Source organism: Meleagris gallopavo, chromosome 10 (genome assembly GCF_905368555.1).
Source record: "Meleagris gallopavo chromosome 10, MGAL_WU_HG_1.1, whole genome shotgun sequence".
Lineage (NCBI taxonomy): Eukaryota > Metazoa > Chordata > Aves > Galliformes > Phasianidae > Meleagris > Meleagris gallopavo.
Genome location: NC_139413.1, coordinates 20656524 through 20675565, shown reverse-complemented (window position 1 = coordinate 20675565; position 19042 = coordinate 20656524). Strand labels below are relative to the sequence as shown.

General features: G+C 44.0%; 2 protein-coding genes across 2 annotated transcripts; one reads left to right on the top strand and one right to left on the bottom strand.

Moving 5' to 3' along the window:
* Positions 1–7219: 7219 nt before the first annotated feature.
* Positions 7220–14892, top strand: IPP (intracisternal A particle-promoted polypeptide). The gene is made up of 8 exons (XM_003208815.5): positions 7220–7603; positions 7809–8240; positions 8331–8486; positions 9263–9430; positions 10748–10885; positions 11178–11300; positions 11972–12192; positions 13134–14892. The coding sequence occupies exons 1-8, from the start codon at positions 7249–7251 to the stop codon at positions 13356–13358; spliced, it is 1818 nt and encodes a 605-aa protein (XP_003208863.4). The 5' UTR covers positions 7220–7248; the 3' UTR covers positions 13359–14892.
* A 2008-nt stretch (positions 14893–16900) lies between these two features.
* TMEM69 (transmembrane protein 69) lies at positions 16901–18641 on the bottom strand. Its single transcript, XM_010716174.4, has 2 exons — positions 18345–18641; positions 16901–17719 (listed from the first exon to the last, which is right to left on the bottom strand). The coding sequence occupies exons 1-2, from the start codon at positions 18387–18389 to the stop codon at positions 16991–16993; spliced, it is 774 nt and encodes a 257-aa protein (XP_010714476.1). The 5' UTR covers positions 18390–18641; the 3' UTR covers positions 16901–16990.
* Between the last annotated feature and the right edge of the window lie 401 nt (positions 18642–19042).

The window sequence follows — 19042 nt, the reverse complement described above, 5'->3', positions numbered from 1 at the left end:
GCCAATTATTGACTTATTTACTATATGACCAAACATCAGCTTTCATACCATGCTACCTGGCTCTGATGTCATGTTAACCATAACACAGCTAGCTGGGTCACTCTGCCTGTTCTGCTTATTTAGTTTTCTTTCTTTCAATATTGGCACAGCAGTATGAGTCTTCTGAAACCCCACTGCAATGCCAGGAGCCTTTACCAACGAGATCTCTCTTGGCAATTCCCTAGAGCTGGGTAGGACAGGTGAGCTGAGCCTGCTGCTTGAGAATTATTGATGTTACTTATGATGATGAACTTCAGTTTTAATACTCACAGACTGAAAAGGACTTCACCATCCTTCTGCAATACAAATACTTAATTCTACATATATTTCACTACTTAGTGTTATTACCAAAAGTTGCTTCCTGTATCTTGTGCCACTGGAAGGCTTTCTTCAGCAGGTTAATTACTCAACAGTTCTTACCTTCAGTTTAGTTGTGCCAGCCACAATTTTCTCCAGTATCTCTAGAGCCCTAATCTATTTTTATAGTTCCTAAATCTACACTGATATTGATTGCAAAATAGCTTCCCTTTTGCAAAATGATAAATACCAATAATGATGACATTTTCAACTAGTGCTGCATTTTTCACAGGCAGGTTTTACTAAAAGCATTTTATAAGTATTAATTAATCTTCAAAATACACCCAAGAGGAAGACAAGTAGTGAGCAAACTGAGTCAGTGGGATGGAGTCAGTAAGAAACTTATCTGATTGCTGCAAGTGTTGCAGAATGAGGACTAGCACAAACAAGTCCTCTTTCAGAGACTCATTTCACCCTGGAAATGAAGTTGTGCTTTGCATGGTAAACCTTGGATAAATGTTATCATGTAAAAATCACAAGAGAGATTTTATGAAATAAAACTTGCAGAAACCTGAACATCAAGAAAAAAAAAAAAACAACACACAATAAAACACAGTAGAAGAAGTTATTAAACAATGCATTTCCATCACCTTGAATAATAACAAAATGATAAATGCTATCACTGTTAGCTTATTTCAAACAAACAACGTCATAACGGGCTGATTTTCCTAACTGAGATACAACCAGCCTGCTGGAAAAAAGAGAAAGCTGTAGATGAGGGCTTCTGAAGGATTTTGGTAACATTTGATGTGACTTTCTGATAAGGAAACAGAGAAAACTGAAGTGCAAACAAAAACACTGCAACAGAGGTTCAGAACTGCTTACAAACGAATTACCATATCACTATGTTTATGTTGTCATTAAATTCAGACAAGTCTTTTGTTAGGAATCCCAAAGGGTTTGCTCCTATTCTAGTCAATTAAGCAGACATTTTACAGACACTTTGTAGGACAAGAGCAGTGTAGAAATGATTTGTTCTGACCAGAGAACTAGTCTGAGCCCCTAAAGGTGAAACTCTACAAAGGGAAATGAAAAATGTTTGCACTGCAGAAAGGTAAATCAAGGAAAAAAATAAGCAGGGAGATACACAGCAAAGGAACAGCAGAGCAGCCACAGAGCTGGGATGGGTATTAGTTGCCAATGCCATTTACAGTCAAAACATTATACTGTGGAAGTTTTAATCCTTTAAGACTTCAGTATATACAGAACCCTGGATGTCCTGACTCACAGAGCACGCAGATGCAGAGCTCACAGACATCCTACTAGCAATTACTCACAGCCTTCATGACAGATCTCACATTCCACAGAGGCACTGCACGCACAGGCTGTGGAATGTGAGGGGTATCAGGCAGAGATCCCTGCATACTGAGATTAAACTCCATCCATCTTCTCAATAAAATCAGCTCACACGTTCTGTAAAAGCAAGTGCAATACTTTCTGGGAGAAGGAACACGATCCTACTGTTGATAGAACGACTATACAGGGAGCAGGTCAGTGTGAAGCTGCAGGACCACTCCCAACAAACAGTGAATAGAAGAGCCAGCCATGAAATCAATCACCTGCTTCAGCTAAGCATGAAGACGCAATGAGGATCAGACCCAAACCATCTGTCACTCTCTCACACCCCCAAGAAAAGGTTGCAGAGATCCCTTCCCATTGAGATGTAACATCTCACAGAAATGAAAGGAGGAAACTCATCCTGCTGCACATTTTTGCTTCTCTTTAGCTACTAAAAGCATCTCTCTTCTACTTCTGTTTTGATCACCAACTGCTATCTGAGTCTTAGCATTCTTTTGACCTCCTTCTTTGGAAATGCAGTGAGCTCTCTGTGGAGTTTGCCTTGGTTCCCCTCTCAGACAGCTGTGATTAATTCCATGTTCAAGCTCTTGAGTTAATTCTCTCATTAGATCACTTTCCTTCTTCATGGAACGATTATTCCCACAAGAGAAATGAGAAAAACTAAAACAATATTGTGTTAGTATTTGACACACTGCATCCAGGATGTTTACTTTAAATCAAGTTGCTTGGAATTGCTCCAGACCTTTGGCTTAAACAAGAATCTTCCAACCAGTGGGGAACTGTAGCCACATGTTGCACAATGTTCCTATTTCACTGGAATTTCAACAAACTTCCTGCTAGGTAAGCGTACCCTGAACATAAACCTCTCCACACAAGTAAGTCAGAAGACAACACCTGAATTGCTGCAACACACTTCAAAGATTTTTCTTTTTCTGATTGTTTTGTACCATATACCCATCAGCTCTCTAACCAAGACTAGTTGTATAAGTGCAGCTTACAGCACAGTGCTAAAATGCTACCAGTGCTCCTGAAATCACACCCCGTTATCTGTGAACATCACATTCTGTCTGGAGGCTCTCGCAGCTCAGACTCTCCCCAGCTGTGCTGCCTGCCAGGTGGCTCTGCTGGGTCTGGGTGCCCATTGCAGGACATGGTGCCATTCAGCTGGACTCCAGCACAGCCTGCTTCTCAGTGCTAAGTGGATGCTTGGGAGAGTTTCTCAATAACAAGTTTAAGAATGCTAAACCTGTTTAAACTGACAACTCTCTTATCAGGCAGTTACCTCAATGTTATCCTTACCTGAAGCCATATTACAGTGAGAGCAATGAAAGTACTTAATCACTTAATCAATTAATTCCAAAATAGACAAAAAAGTTGAGAAAAGCTGAGGATAGGAAGACAGGGCAGGGGGAAGAAAACCTCAAGTTTTCATGCAAACCGTATGTTCTGAGGCTGCCTATGCAGAAAAGTTAGCTTTGAAGACCACTCTTGTTCTCCATCTTTGATCAACTCCAGTTCAGATCTTTACCCTACACACACATGCATAATTGTTAAGATGCATTATTTCTTGCAGGAATAAAGCTCATCTTGTAGGAATAATAGCTCATGGGCCTGGCCCAATCCTGCCAAGAGAGCCTTCTCGTATCTGGCCTAAGTCTGGAAAACTTGTTATCTCACTGTAAAGCACAATGAATTTTCCTAGCAAGATGGGAAACATCCAGACCCTGAAGGAAAGCTTCTTCAGCCACTAAGGCTTCAGTACACCTAAGCCAACAAGAACTTTGCGTGGGTATCTGATTAGAATCTAGTGCCCCTGGCTCATTAGAGGCTTTTGACTGGGAGTAGACAACATGATTACCAGCTCCACAGGGACTCATCACACAGCACACAAGTCCACCACTTCAGCAAGAAAACACGCATGGCTGAGACTGATGATCTGCATCATTGCTTTATGCATGCAATGGTATTCACATGACACATGGGCACGTTTAGGCCTTAACAAAAAGAAGGTAGCTTGGAAGTGTAAAAAAGCATAGTTCAGTGCACTACAGATATTTCTAATCCATATAAACTCTCATGGTTCTGCACTTCTCCAGTTTCCGCTTCCCTAGAAGTTTTACTTCAAGTTCTTACAAAATGTAGGGAAATTGAGCAAAAATGGTTGCATCCTATGAGAGTTTTATGAGCTGGACACCAAAGCACAATATAAGCTCCTTTCCTTTTTGGTGAGGCCATTCAACACTCCTCATCTGGTAGGTCACATGTATTAAAAAACAAATGGTAGCTACAGCAGGTAATGAGAGAAGAGCTGAAAAACAGCAACTGAAAAGTGATTTTCTATCACAAAACACTCCACAAGGTTTGTCATACCTACAAACAGCCAAGGTCTGAGTTTCACAACTCCTCTGCAACAGAGAACTTTAGCAATGAAGTATCATAAGAAATACTTTGGGATTATTCTTTGATTATTATGTCAAAATGATCCCCAAAGCTACAGGTACAGGAAACAGTAAAGCAAAACTGCACTTTCAAATCAATTATAGTTCTTGTAGGTTTTTTGAGACTAAAAGCCCTTCATCTTATGGAGTCCAGGGAAAAAAAAAATCTAAGACCTTCCTACAATAGAGAACTACAATACCCAACAAGTAACACATATTAGCCACCCATTCTTGCTGCATGTTCAGAAAATATCATCCTGTACAGACAGCACCACCTGCAGGATTTGAGAGTGGAAGCAGACACCTTACTCAGCAGAGCACTGTCCAGGTGTCTGAACAGGTTTTCCAGAGAAGCCCTCAACCAGAGAAATCTGAGCAGGCAGGGGTCTCCACGAAATATCCCAAGGAAGACTGCAGTGCTTCAGCCCCCTGGCACAGCACAGAGCTTTTTCAGGAGAAAGCATAAAAATCTTATTTGTCAGATTGCTCCCACTGAGAGGTCTTGGTATTGCAATAGCAGCACTTCTGTGCAGGTGTGGGGCACACGGAGGGATACCTACCATGCCTTTTTTGACACCTGTCCTATGGGTCAGTCAGTACTCAGCTGGCTTACTGACAAATACCATGTTAGGAACCTATTAAATTAAAACCGAAATCATTTTTAATTCCTTCACTGTGATATGTTGTCATTCTTGGTATTAATCAAAAGGCTTCTCATTACACAATACAATTTCACTCTGTCAAATGTACTTACAGGCTTATTACAAAAAAAACCCTAGTCTGCTTTAGGAGATGCACAATAGCATATGGGAGTATTAACTCCATCTTGTATGGCCTCTGCGAGGTTATAAAAGAAACATGCTGAAGCAGTGCCCTCTTCTGTACATACAACTAGTCAGCCACATTAACACAGTATAGGACAGGCCTTCAGGGCAAAATTAGCAGTCTCAACAATGCTATTCTGTGCCTGTAAATTTGGCACTATGGTGTGAAATCCTAATGCTGGCCAAGCGTCTAACAGCTGACATCAGCCTGCGCCTGAGCACTGAGAAGAATTCTAAGCCTTTTACTCACAGGCCACTTCCAATGAATAAAATGTCAGCACAAAGACAGCTCTGGATTCTTTTACTGATTCATCAATGAAAGAAAATTCTCAAAGAATTTATCAGCCTAGCTTAAAATCTATATTGAGCCATATCAGCATGCACCCTACACACACACCCGTAGAAACCTTACTTTTCTATTTAAGTCTGTATTTTCTATGGATGTTTTTTTAAGACCAGCTCAGAAGGTCGTTTTACCATTCTAATGTCAAGAACAAAATGCTGATGAATGGAGAAAGTAACAGTCCCCAGAGAGTATCACAATTCAGATTTCTTTTCTGGAAGCACATTGAAAAGTTATTACAATGAAATACTGAATCACAAGAAAAGCCTGAGGGGCCATGACCATTGTAACTGTAAGCAGATATGTTTCTCTTTTCCCATACTCACAGTAAATAGATATGGAAGTGCTCCAAGAGACTAATTTTTTTTATTTTTTTTTTTATTTGGCTGCATGTCATGTTGCTGAAATTGTCATGGAAAATTCAGCAGGGATGCTTTTGTATCAGTGCTGGCTTTTTCAGACCCAAGGAATGAGAGGTGTAACTCAGTATGTGAAGCTCTTCCCTTGGTCAGTGCCCAGACATGCAGTGACTCAATGAATTACACAAAGACGGCCCTGCCTCAGGACCAGCTCTGACTCCAGACACCCCCAAGGTACTACAAGGCACTGTGGTGAAGCATCCGTACTGGTATGAAGAGGAAGACCCAAATGCAGCATGATGCCATACTGAAAGCAGATGTGTGGGCTGGCCGTCCTTCAGGCAGTGCTGACCATGATGCCACACTGAGGACACACAGCCCCCATCATTCCATTCTCTAGGACTGCCTCAGGCAGAGGTTAGCTGTGTTTTCTCCTCAGAAAAGAATGAAATATAATCATAGAATCATTAAGGCTGGAAAAGATCACCAAAACATCTAGTCCAATCCCACACCACCGTGCGCGCTGACCACATCCCTCAGTGCCACATCTCTGTAGTTCTTGAACACCTCCAGGGATGGTGACACCATCACCTCCCCAGGCAGCCTGTGCCAGTGCATCACTGCTCTTTGGAAGAAGAAATTGTTCCTAATATCCAACCTGAACCTCCTCTTGTGCAACTTAAGGTAATCACTTCTCATTATCACAGATGCAAGGAGAAGAGGTCGACCCTCACCTCACCATAACCTCCTCTCAGAGAGATGTGGAGAGCGATGAGGTCCTCCTTGAACCTCCTATTCTCCAGACTGAACAATCCCAGCTCCCTCAGCTGTTCCCCATAACACCTGTGATCCAGACTTCTTATAGCTTCATTGCCCTTCTCTGGACACACTTCAGGGCCTCCATGTCTACCCTACAGCGAGGGGCCATCCTGCAGTGAGGGGCTGTTAGTTTCCCCCTCACAAACACATTACAGTGTCTGGGATCACAGCTTGCAGAGGTAAGCCTGAGAGGAGTACAACTGAGGGAGTCTGTAAGGCAGTGCAGAAGGCCACTGTCACCACACAGAGAATCACACTGCATCCCTTATTGAAAGGGACTTGCAGGTATCACAGAGTCCAACTCCTGGCTCCACACAGGCCCACCCAAAAACCAAACCATATTTCTGAGAGCATTTTCTAAATGCTTCTACAACTCCAACAGGCTCTGTATCCTGGGAAGTCTGTTCCATCTGCTGACTGCCCGCACCCTCAGCCAGTACCACAGGCAGTAACGTCACCTAGCAGGAGAATGTTTTAAATCCACATTAAAAAAAAGCACCTTACAGAGAAGGGAGCAGGTCCATGGGAATGTTGGCCAGAACTGCGAGCAAACAGGCTCCACAGGGCCAATCGACCAGGCAGGCACACAGACAAAAGATCAAGCACTGCGAAGGGAGCCGCGCTTTGAAGCCAGTCGAGGCCGCGGCCACACGCTCTCCCCGCCGTACGCCGCACAGACGAAGGCGCGCTCTCCCGCCATCCGCACCGCGCATGCGTTGCGGAAAGGCGCGAGCACCGCCCGCTGCAGGCGCGGGTAGGGGGAGCTGCGCATGCGCGAGCTCTGCCCCTCAGGGCGATCAGAGCGCGGGAGGGGTGGTCGCGCCTCAGTAAGCGTCATGGCGTGCGCCGCGGCGGCCACCGCTGGCGGGAGCTCCTTTTCGGACCGTCACGCTCGCCTCCTGCTGGCTCAGATCAACCGGCTGCGCGTCGGGCAGAGCTTTTGCGATGTGCAGCTGGAGGTGGGCCGCGAGACGTTCTCCGTGCACCGCCTGGTGCTGGCGGCCAGCAGCCCGTACTTCGCGGCGCTCTTCGCGGGCGGCATGAAGGAATCGGGGCGGGACGTGGTGCGGATCGCGGGCGTCGAGGCGGGCATCTTCCACACGCTACTGGACTTCATCTACACGGGTAACGGCGGGGCTGGGGGGGGTCGGGGCCGTGGGGTCTCCGTGAGGGAGGGCGGGCAGTCTCCATGGGAGCGGTGTTCCCGTCTGTGAGAGGGGCAGGCAGTCTCTGTGAGGGGGTCTGGCTGTGGGGGGGACGGGCTCTGGCAGCGCTCGGTTGCCCGCGCACGGCTTACAGCGGAGCTCCGCCGTCCTGTGCCCGCCCGCAGGCGTGGTGAGCATCGGCGAGCACAACGTGCAGGAGCTGATCGTCGCCGCGGACATGTTGCAGCTCAGCGAGGTGGTGGAGCTGTGCTGCGAGTTCCTGAAGGGCCAGATCGACCCACTGAACTGCATCGGCTTCTTCCAGTTCTCCGAGCAGATCGCCTGCCACGACCTGCTGGAGTTCACAGAGAGCTACATCCACGCGCACTTCCTGGAGGTGCAGGCTGGGGAGGAGTTCCTGGCGCTGAGCAAGGAGCAGCTGGTGAAGATCTTGCGGAGCGAGGACCTGAGCATCGAGGACGAGTACCAGGTGTTCCTGGCTGCCATGCAATGGATTTTGAAGGATCTGGGAAAAAGAAGGAAGTACGTGGTGGAAGTGCTGGAGCCTGTGCGATTCCCTCTGTTGCCGGCACAAAGGCTCTTAAAGTACATAGAAGGTGAGCGCAGAAAAGCGAGAAGTGTCAGATGTTTGTTTTCAGATAAGCAGTTTTTAACTAAGTCTTTTCTAATCTGCTTCTTTCCTCAAGGTATTTCAGATTTCAGCCTTCGGGTGGCCCTGCAAACTCTGCTGAAAGAATACTGCGAAGTCTGTAAATCTCCTAAAGAAAACAAGGTCAGCAGTTTTCTGCAAGCTTCTAAAGGTCGTCCACGGAGGAAAGCCAGGAAATACCTTTATGCAGTAGGTTAGAATGTGGCTGTTTGAAACTTGTAAAACAAATGATGAACTCGTATCTTGTATTACAATACTGACAGAAATGCTGGACTACTTTTTATTCAATGGGAAGATGCAGAAAGAGCAGTACGTTTCATCTGGCTGAGTTGCAGTTTTGGCTGCTTTCTACTTAAAATTACACAGCGGGGGAGCAGTCATATTTTGCATAGTTATGATATAGCTTTCAAAGCCTAGATCTGCCTTTTAAAAGTTATTTGCCTTGGGTGGAAAGCTGCAAATCAGCATGGTTCACTACAGGAAATGCATACTGGCATATACAGATTCCCTGCACTTCTTGTTTTTGTTTGTTTGTTTGTTTTTGTTTTTTGAAAGTTGATGTTTTCTCTGTACAGAATATTTACTTGATGGGATACTTGCAATCTCAAGTTTTCACCAAAGCTACAGCATTGTATTGGAAGGAAATACTTTTTTTTTTTTTTTTTCCACCCTGTGAGAAGTAACATAATTGTAAGATAGCAAAAGCTGGTCTCTGCCTTTTACCAGGAATATGAACATCTGTAGTGATGCATTGAAGTGCAGTAGCACAAGTTACCTGGCCTGCAAGGTGACCTTTCTTCTGTGTGTGATGGAGAACTAATGCAGTTTGGAAAAGTCTGATTCCTACTAACAGTAAAGTGCTGCTGCTATGGATTTTCTGTTGGGTTTTCTTCTGTGTTTTACATGTTAAGATCATGGGGTTGAGCAGGAAGCTCTTACTCAGCTGTGATCTTTCCATTTGCTTTCTAGGAGGCTACACCCGACTGCAAGGAGGACGTTGGAGTGACAGCAGAGCCCTCAGCTGCGTGGAGCGATTTGACACTTTCAGTCACTACTGGACTACGGTGTCTTCCCTCCACCAGGCCCGTAGTGGGCTGGGTGTGGCTGTTGTTGGAGGAATGGTCTATGCCATTGGAGGTAAAACCTGAAACAAGCACTTACTTTGGGAACACTCGTAATGCTAATGGTAATGTAAATGTTAAAGAAGTGTCTGTTATATAAAGTATGTATGTTCTTTTTGAAAGAGAATACCCAACAAAATTAACTGAAGAGCTGATATGCATTAGAGAGAGGCATTGTCCTCTTGCTGTAACTTCAGAAAGCTGAATAGATTGTGTTTATTTTAGGAGTATGTGCCCTGTAGTGGTACAGTAAATTCCTGTTCCTTATCTGCAATGTAAGAACATCATTTTTGTTATATTTTTATCATTCTTTGGCTAGAATTGATAGATGCAGGGGTTCATTTCCTCACAAATGAGTGGTTCAGTAGCCAGGACATTATTGATGTTGTGTTCTGATTTACTAACTTGCTTTGTGTTTTGTTTGTGGATGTGTTTACTCTTGGGGATGGGCTTTTTCTTGAAAAGTAAGCCTGCAGTATTGCATAGATCTAACACTGCACAGTCTAAAGTCCAGTACTTCTAGTTTTCCTGACTGAATTTGAGTCCTTCAGAGATGTAAAGTGTTGTTCTGTTAAAAAGATACTGGAGAAATCATGGGTAGAGTTTTTAATTTTTTTTTTTCTCGAAGCAGTACTGAGGAAGCCAGCAGTAGGCAATATAAATTCTAGCTTCAGTAATAACTGAATTAGGGTATCTTGCTTCTCTACTGTTGCTGCTGTGAGTGTACTGGTTAGGGTTCCAATGTTGGCCATTTCTTAGTGACCTTCTTTCCTCTTGTGGTATAGCAACTCTCAGGTAAGCATATAGATGTGTTCAGATATACTAAGAGGTGTTAGGTACCGTGCAGGTTTTGTGTGCTATTTGCATCTCTTCTCTCACTTGTAATCTAGTAGAAGCACACAGAATGAGAGGCAAGACATCTACATGTCTGCCTACCTGGAAGGGCTTGTTATGCATGTTTGCACAAGGATGTGATGAGTACCTCTACCTGCCAATCATTAAGGAATGCATATGTATACTGTTTTTGTCACCACAGAATGCATTGTTTAGTCTTGAAAATTGTCAGTTGTGCTGCAAAATAAAATGTATATAGCACTGTTGTTCACTCCTGGTGTTTTCAGTAATGTTTCAGGGAACTGTTGATGAATGCTGTTTCAAGTTGATGATTCAGTTCTGGGTATCAATGAAGCTTTTGCTGTTCTGGCTGTTTGGCTAGCTGAAAGAAAAATCTTGTATCCTAACACTCTTTTGTCCTGGAAAGAGTTGAAAAATCTGCATCTGCAGTGCAAAACAGTGTAGTTCCCATGTCTCTGTGCTTTCTCTTATTATGCAGGTGAGAAGGACTCAATGATTTTTGACTGTACTGAATGTTACGATCCTGTCAGTAAGCAGTGGACAATTGTGGCTTCCATGAACCATCCTCGCTGTGGACTGGGAGTGTGCGCATGCTATGGTGCTATCTATGCTTTAGGTAATTCTTTTTTCCATTAGGTGAGGTTAATCTCAGAGGTGTTAATTCATGGAACTTGTAAATTGTTTTGGTCTTTAATATTATGGCTTAATGTTGCAAATCTGCAGTTTTGAAAAAGAACTGTTCAAATGAGCGTTAGTACACCAGGTCTTTGTGGATTAGTTATTGTTCAGCTCTAACTTATTTCCCTAGCAGAACTGATGTTGTTCTGTTGCAGGACAACAGTGTTACCTGCAATTTAGGCACTGATTCATACCATTAAATTCTTTCCCGTGTTTGCTGTCATTTGCAGGAGGTTGGGTTGGAGCAGAGATTGGCAACACAATCGAAAGATTTGATCCTGAAGAAAATAGTTGGGATGTGGTGGGAAGCATGGCTGTGCCCCGTTATTACTTCGGATGTTGTGAAATACAAGGTGAGGCTTGTTAAGCTTGCTTTCAGAACCCTCTTGGGCTCTTGGAATTCTTCAGAAACAGTTATGTTTTGGTCATGAGTTCTTACTTTTGTCTTGTCCTGTCAGTTGCGGAAGATTGTGCCTTGCTTATTTGTCCTCCTAGCATGTATTTCTACAGAAATTATACTATAGAATTCTTTCTCTGTCTGTTGCCTTTTATCTCATGAAAGTAGTTTATATATGACTGTGGGTATGATTATCCAGCTAATCTATTAACTCGATTATCCTTCCTGCTATTGCTTTTATTTATCTCCAGTTTTTGGGTTCATGTGCATGTCTTTTTGACAACCTGGGGCAATTCTTCAGATTATTTTGGGACAGTTGTGTCTGAAGGTTTAAGCTATATGTGTGCTTATTACGCATTTGATCCAAGTATTAACAGAAGCTCCAGCCTTCTGAATTCTCCACCCTTCACTTGATTAATGATTGCTTTCATCAGAGCTTCTAGTGCTTGAGCCTCAGGGTTACTTACCTGAGAACTTTGTATGCTACTTCTGGACAAATAAAGGATTCTATTTGGTATTCTTGAATCATCTTAGTGGCAAGCTGAAGTGGATGCCATGAGAAGCATTTTCTGTCTTTCAAGACTTCATATTATGAAACCTAATATAGGAAAAATTATATTTCTACAGGTCTAATTTATGTTGTTGGTGGTATCAGCCATGAGGGAGTAGAGCTGCGTTCTGTTGAAGTCTACGACCCGATATCTAAACGTTGGTCTGAGCTTCCTCCCATGGGCACCCGAAGAGCATATCTTGGTGTAGCTGCTCTCAACGATTGTATCTATGCTGTTGGAGGCTGGAATGAATCTCAAGATGCGCTTGCTACTGTAGAAAGATACTCCTTTGAAGAGGTATGGTGGAGTCCCTTCCTTTCAGAAATGTAGACTGAGTGGACTTTGTGTAAAATGCTGTGGAAGTAGCCTGCTTCCTTCCTTTAAAAAGAAAAAACTAATAATTTCCAGTTCTGCTTTCCCTACTGGCTGGTAATCCAAGTGGGGGTTGGGGGTGGAGGTGGAGGGAGTTCTAGTGACCTCTGAGTCTGTCTGTCCTAACCAGATTGTAGCATTCTGCTGATCTGACCCAGAGCTATGTGTTTCTGAAAACTGTATGCATGCTTTTGGGAAACTGAAGGCTAATCAAGCTCAGATACTCCATAGTTTGGTAAATCATAGTTTGGTAAATACTTGACTTTACTTAAGTAAAGATAGTGGAATAAATTTCCCCTTCTCCTTCTGCAATAGAATGGATTACACTCTCTCCAGAGAGAACGAGTAAGAGTTGCCCTTTGCTGCACTACTTGAGAATCTTTCTTCTGCATCAAAATGTAGTGGTTGTTTCACTGCAACTAGAAAAATCACTTTGAATGTAGTATCAGTCCTGGCTATTATTGCTCATGTTTATATGATGCTTTTTGTGACAGAAGCTAGTGTTAAAAGCAGCACATATTCCAGCGTGGCATTCTGTTGTGCAGTGTTCTCCTTGTTTCCCATCTCAGAGTGCATATCTTTCTCTGTTTTGGAGATGGACTGCATCACACAGTGACTGAAGAAAGGAAGGGGCGTTGTGTAGACAGGGTGTGATCTGTTCTTTAGAGACTAGTAGGATATGGACCACTTGTGAAGGTGTTGGCATTACAGTATCAGTAACACACCTGATACTCTACACATAGCGTATTTGAACTGGTGATGTTTGCATAGTTGCCGTGTTTCAGTCTTTAAGGTTAAAAAGCTGCTTTTATCAGAATTGGGACATACCCTAAAATTACTTGTTGACTTTTTCATGTTCTCATTAGGAAAAGTGGGTTGAAGTTGCACCAATGAAGATGCCAAGAGCTGGTGTCTGTGTTGTGACTGTGAATGGATTTCTTTATGCCTCGGGAGGCCGTGCTCCCAGTCATGACTTTGCTGCTCCGGTAACCTCTGACTCTGTTGAAGTTTATAACCCTCACATGGACAGTTGGACTGAAATTGCCAACATGATCACCAGCCGCTGTGAAGGAGGTGTAGCTGTGCTGTAAAATGCAAGGAAGAAAACTCATCCAAGGAATGAGTGAGCATCTGCCTTCTCAGGTTTCTGGTTTCATTGGCCAGAAACCTCTTCTGTCAGCTCAACCTTCAGTAGAAACAGGGGGTTAGATCAGAGGGCTTTTCCTAAGCAAAAGGAAATATTAAAACTCTTGCCCTTCAAAGTAAACAGGCTTATCCCAGAATAGGAATGCCTCTTATGACTGGATTAAGATTTATTAAATGGCAAATTTGCCCCATACAAATCTGAAGAAATCATTCCAGCACACTGGAGACATTAGATCTCAGACGTGTCAGTCAGTATCTTTAGCTGGCCTTAGGAAGAAGGCTGCTATGGATGGCTAGGAGTTCCCTGCTGATAAAAGCAGGCTGGCTACTTGACTAGCATTAGTTGTCCTTTGCTGATAGAAAACAAGAAAAAGAAGAGATGGGAGAGACTTGGTACCTCCACTTAGGACCGAGATGCGTTTGAGCGTCTCTGCTGCTGCATGGCGTGGGCACTAAATATTAATTAGATGTTTACTTTCCTGCCACCCCCAGCTTTGATGGTAAGTGGCTGAGGACTTCCTATTATGGAAAGCTATTCTTGCAGTTCTAGTAATGTCATTCCACTTCAGCACAGGCTTTTTTTACTCAGTGGAGTCAGCGATGGCAATAGAGCTCCTTTTCTGTATAAACTGATTATTTTAAATGGAAATGGCATTAGTTAGATGAGTTATTTTTGCAGTTAGGATGGCTCTTAGACTAAAAACCTAAGGAAAACCTTTTGCCCATTTTTTCCTTTGCTTTTGTTAACTGTTTTATGCTGTGTGACACGTGATTTGGCATCTGAATACATCCTCTTATACAAGGTTCACACGTTCATCCTTGCTGCTTCTTATACCTTCCCTCTTCCAAATTAGTGTGGATAGAGCCTTTTGTAGTGGAAATAACTGTGTTCAGCATTGAGGTGATGCTATTAGTGTGTCTTTTCTTAAGGAATTCATATTTAACTTGGATACACTTTTAGAATACTTGCCAGGAGTTTGGAGTTATTTCTAGCTTCATCAAATTAACGTTGTACTTGAAGTTGCTTTTTGCACACTGCAACTGCATTGTCTGCACAGCTACGGATGACTCGGATAGGAGACTGAAATAAAGCTGCTTGAACTTGAGAAACAGTGCTATCCTAGAACATCAAATCACAACTGGAATGTCAGAGAACAGAAAGCCTACATTATGGAGACAAGGGGGCACTCGTGCTAAGTCAACATCTCTTTCATACAGCTAACTAATTAACATATGAGTAAAAGCCCCCAGAGTCAGTGTTGCAGATACATAAAGAATCCAGATTTTGCATTCTAACACAGGGCTGAGATTGCCAGGTTAAAATGTGCTAGATGATGGAGCATTTGTTTTCTCTGATCACTCAATCATTGTATATGTTTTTACTTCAAAAATTATTTCTTAATTATGTCTATTTGTCTTTTTTCAAGTTTGAACTTGTTTTAAGCAGTTTTTGTAATAAAATACACTTTCATAACTGAATATGGAATACTCTTGAATAGGGTGTTTTCCTACCATAATGAGTTGTATTGTTGCTGTTTTCATCTAGTGAGTTGTCCTGTTCTTTAACTGGAAGTCCTGTTTCCTGGTAGGATGCTGGGAGAGAGTGATTACACATTTTGACTGCTTCAAGCTGCAAATAACACACTTCTGTAGTAAAATTCTCATTAATTTCTCTTTAGTATAAAGTCACTGAGGCTTCTTGCAACTGTGGCTGCCTTATCAGCTCCATGCAGCCTTCTGAAATGAAATTATAGGTAAGTTTTGTTATTTGTGTTTTAGGAACTTTTGAGACACTTGAGAAACACCACCTTCACTCTGTTTTATTCATTTGGGAACTACATACATCCACTTGTCATCCTTTCCCATAAACTTTCTGGTTCAGATTATCTTGAGGGAGTCTGCTGTTGGTCTGGAGCTTTTTCTCCAGTTCCTATGGTTGATTTTGATGTTTGAGCGAATCTTGGAGGCTGTAACTGACTGCTCCCAGCTACTCAGCAGTCTCTCCCTGACTCAGACCAAAAGCAATACTTTTGTCTGGATCCACTTTAAAAAAACTGTCATACTTAAAAACATAACGTTGTGTTTACAAATAAAGAATTTGTATTTATTTTATAATCAGAGAGCATCAATGTATACTGCTGATTTGGGGACATGGTGCTGTTAACACACAAAAGGTAATAGGATAAGAAAAGGAGAGATTCGTGGACATAGCTGCTGTTTCAGCAACACCATATAAGAAGATGGCACCATCTTTAGGCAGGTTTTCTAAATTGTTCTTTGCAGAATGAACAGATAAAACTGAAGTGATAGTGGGTGCTGCATTCACAGTGAAGACAAGTGCTTTATGTGTACTATGAGGATCATACAAATTGGTCCTGAGGGTACATGGATATCAAACACTGGCTTTCTTCTTGCATCTTACACTGTACTTAAGATAAAAAGCCTATAGTAAGTATGCTCCTATGCAATGCATTAAGCTTCCTGAGGTAGCTGAGGATAGAAGAGAAAATCATATGATGGGCTCTTGTTTCTTCCTCAAGATTACATTAGGAAGTAGACTTATGTGCAAAGTTCTGTCAATAATCAGCTACTCAGGGAGAGTGTGCAGGCCACAGCTGCATTTGTACCTTCCCAGGGTGCACAAATAAAACTACTCTTGAGGAGGGAGAAGACACAAACTTCATTCAATTCTACTGTCTGATCCTTTAGTGTTAGCAGTAGATCTGTGTCGTACCAAGCAGCAAATGATGGTACTTTAACTTAAGAACATGATAGTCCTTTATGGTTGTGTTGCAAGCAGCTTCGCTGGTTAAGTAACCCTAAGACCAAGCAAAATCTAGGAGCTGATGGCCTGCCTTCCTTTTTATTTAAGTCTAAATAGTAAGCTAATCTTTTTTTGTAGCACTTCATTGAAGATAAAAAGTTGTCCCTTCCAGCCTTCCCTATGGCAGCTTAATGGTATACTTTAGGTGAACTCTGACCACAGCTTGCCACTGCAAACAAACCTTGCCTATCCTTTCTTTCCACTCTAAGTTCCATGTGTTCCATGTTTCATCCTGGACATCTCCTCAATTTGAAATAAGGTCGAGTTTTTGGTGTTTTTTTTCACACTTCCACAAAACAGGAACTGAAGGTGTATGCATGTACTTCTGCACAATTCTCTATTTCTTTCAGTGATAAACTTACTGCTTTCACCTTGACATTATTTAGAACACGCACCACTACATCATTGTTCTCCCTCCCACAGAATGTTATCACGCTATAGTCAAACCAGATACTTCAATAATTCAGAACAGTGCAATTCAGACCCACGACACGTGAATCTCCATCTTAAATTCATCTAATCTCACTCAAGAACAATGCTTTGTTCTACAGGTAATGGCAGATTCTGGCCTGCCTTGGACACGATCAGTATTTATAGTCCTTCCCTTCTAAAGTTGCTATGAACGTACTTGCTCCAAGAATAAGTGTCTTGATCAATGCCATCTTATGACTTCTAAGCACAAATAAGTCTTTATTTCCAAGTGACCTCAATACAAATACATTATTAACAAATAAACAGCTTTCTCCTCTTGCTTTATTGTTTTGTGTTCTGCCTTTCGGGTCTGCTGTTAGTTAACTCATTCTCAGAAACCATCTTCATGGCTAAAGTAGCTAACAGAGATAACACTGCCCCCAGTGTTACCACTATCCTCAGTCCTTTAAACCAAAGAGGATAGGTAGGAAGAAGGGAAAGGTCATAGTGTAATGCTATCCCTAAGCTCAGTACAAGCATTACTGCACTGCTAGTGATATCTTTAAAAAGCAAGGCTTGCCAGGCGAGCAGAGGAAGAACAGAACTGTTGGCCAGGTTCAGCCAGTCTGGCTTGGCTGGGCTGTTTTCTGGGACAGCAAATCCCCACCTCATCCCTCCTAGGAAAGAGACGATGACAGCACCATACGTAACCTGAATAAACGCCAGCTCTGGGTGGTAGGTCCTTTGGAAAACCATTAATAGTGGCGCAGAAACAAGTGGAATTAGCCCTGCAAGGCTTAAGTAAAGGGCTGGCTTTGGAGAATCCTTCAGTGATTTCATACTCCGTCGCAACAGGCCTGGCTCTCGAGGAGGTTCTTGGGGAGGCTTTTTCTTTAAGAGTGGGAAAGAGGTGTGAAAAGCCTGGAGTTTGACTGCACACACTGATGCTCTGCTGAGGCTCAGAGGTCTTGAGAGAAGACAAACATTCCTCTGCAGGGAGAGGCAGGGAGAGGAGCACCGTGTCTTATTCTTTCCATTCAGGAGTAGTCTGGGACCAGTCAGCTTCTGGAGCTGCAATTAAAAAGTTTGTTCTCTTGAGCACCTTACAACACAGGCATTATTGTCCTACAGCTACCTGGAGTATCTATAAAATATTGAACTGAGTTTTCCTGCTGGATAACCCCACAGCTGCCCTTCCTCGGGGCTTTCTCATGTTTTAATCTAAGCGATTAAGCTGGTACAGCTTTCACAAGCCAGCTGGCACAGCTGCTCAGCTCTTCCCAGTGAGCAAGCAGACGCTGCTCACTATGAAAACACTTTGTGCAGCCACCTCTTCTCCCACCCCCCCAAAGGCTAAAGGAGCAGGAGCGTGCATCAGGCCTGACCAGAAAGGAATACAGCGATCATAGGACAGCGCCACCCCCGATAGCAGCTACTGTCCCATCACTGTTCAACAGCACCAGTGACGGTAATTATAGGAGAGAAAAAGAATGTAGACATCAGAATGTGATTTAAAAAGAAAGGAGTCTGAGCTTCGGCCAAAAGCGGCTGTAAAAATAAGGGATGCGCTCAGAAAAGCTGCAACGAATGCATGCCTACTTTCACTTGTGAGGCACTGTTTCCCACCGCTCCAATGGCACGTTCTTTTATTTTAAAGAAAACCGGCGCTCAACGCTCAAAGCCTGCAGGAACTTACTTGGAGAGGTGTGCGGGAGCAGCACCGCTGTACGAGACGAAACATGTTGCTTTGTCCGGGTCCTACAGCAGCAGCCAAACGGGCGGACGGCCGAACCGCGAGCGGCTCAGCTCGTGCCGCAGCCCGCGCTCAGCATTCAGACGTGCGCTTCTCACTGTGCTGTACTGAGAGGAAAAGCCTCGACACGCTCTGTAAATATTTATCCACCGCGGGATGTTTTGCTGCGGCTCGTTCCGGGAACCGACGCTGCAGGGCAGGCGATGAGGAAGGCCGGCCGTGAGGGACGCGGCGCTTCCTGCGCACCGGGCGGCGGTCCGGGCGGGAACGTGCACGGCGCCTCTGGTTCCGGCGCACGGGTAAGAGCGCGACCGTGCGCGGCACCCAACGCACGACCCGACACGTGCCAGAAAGGCACCGCGCGGCGCGCGACCGTCGTGCCGCCTGACAGCCCGGCCCGAGCGCCGCGGGCTCCTGAGCTGGTCGGACCCGGCTTCGGGATTTTCTCGAGCTTGCGCACGCGGACGGGCGCGAGGCGCCGTGGCGGAATACGACTCCCAGGCTGCCCCGCGGCGCGGCGCGGGGTCTTGTGGGACTCGTAGGAGTTCTCCGCGGTGCCCCAGAGGCCGCGAGGACGGTGCCGATTGGCGGGGCGGGGGGCGCGCGCGCACCCTTATCCCCGCTCGGGGCGGCGGGCGCCG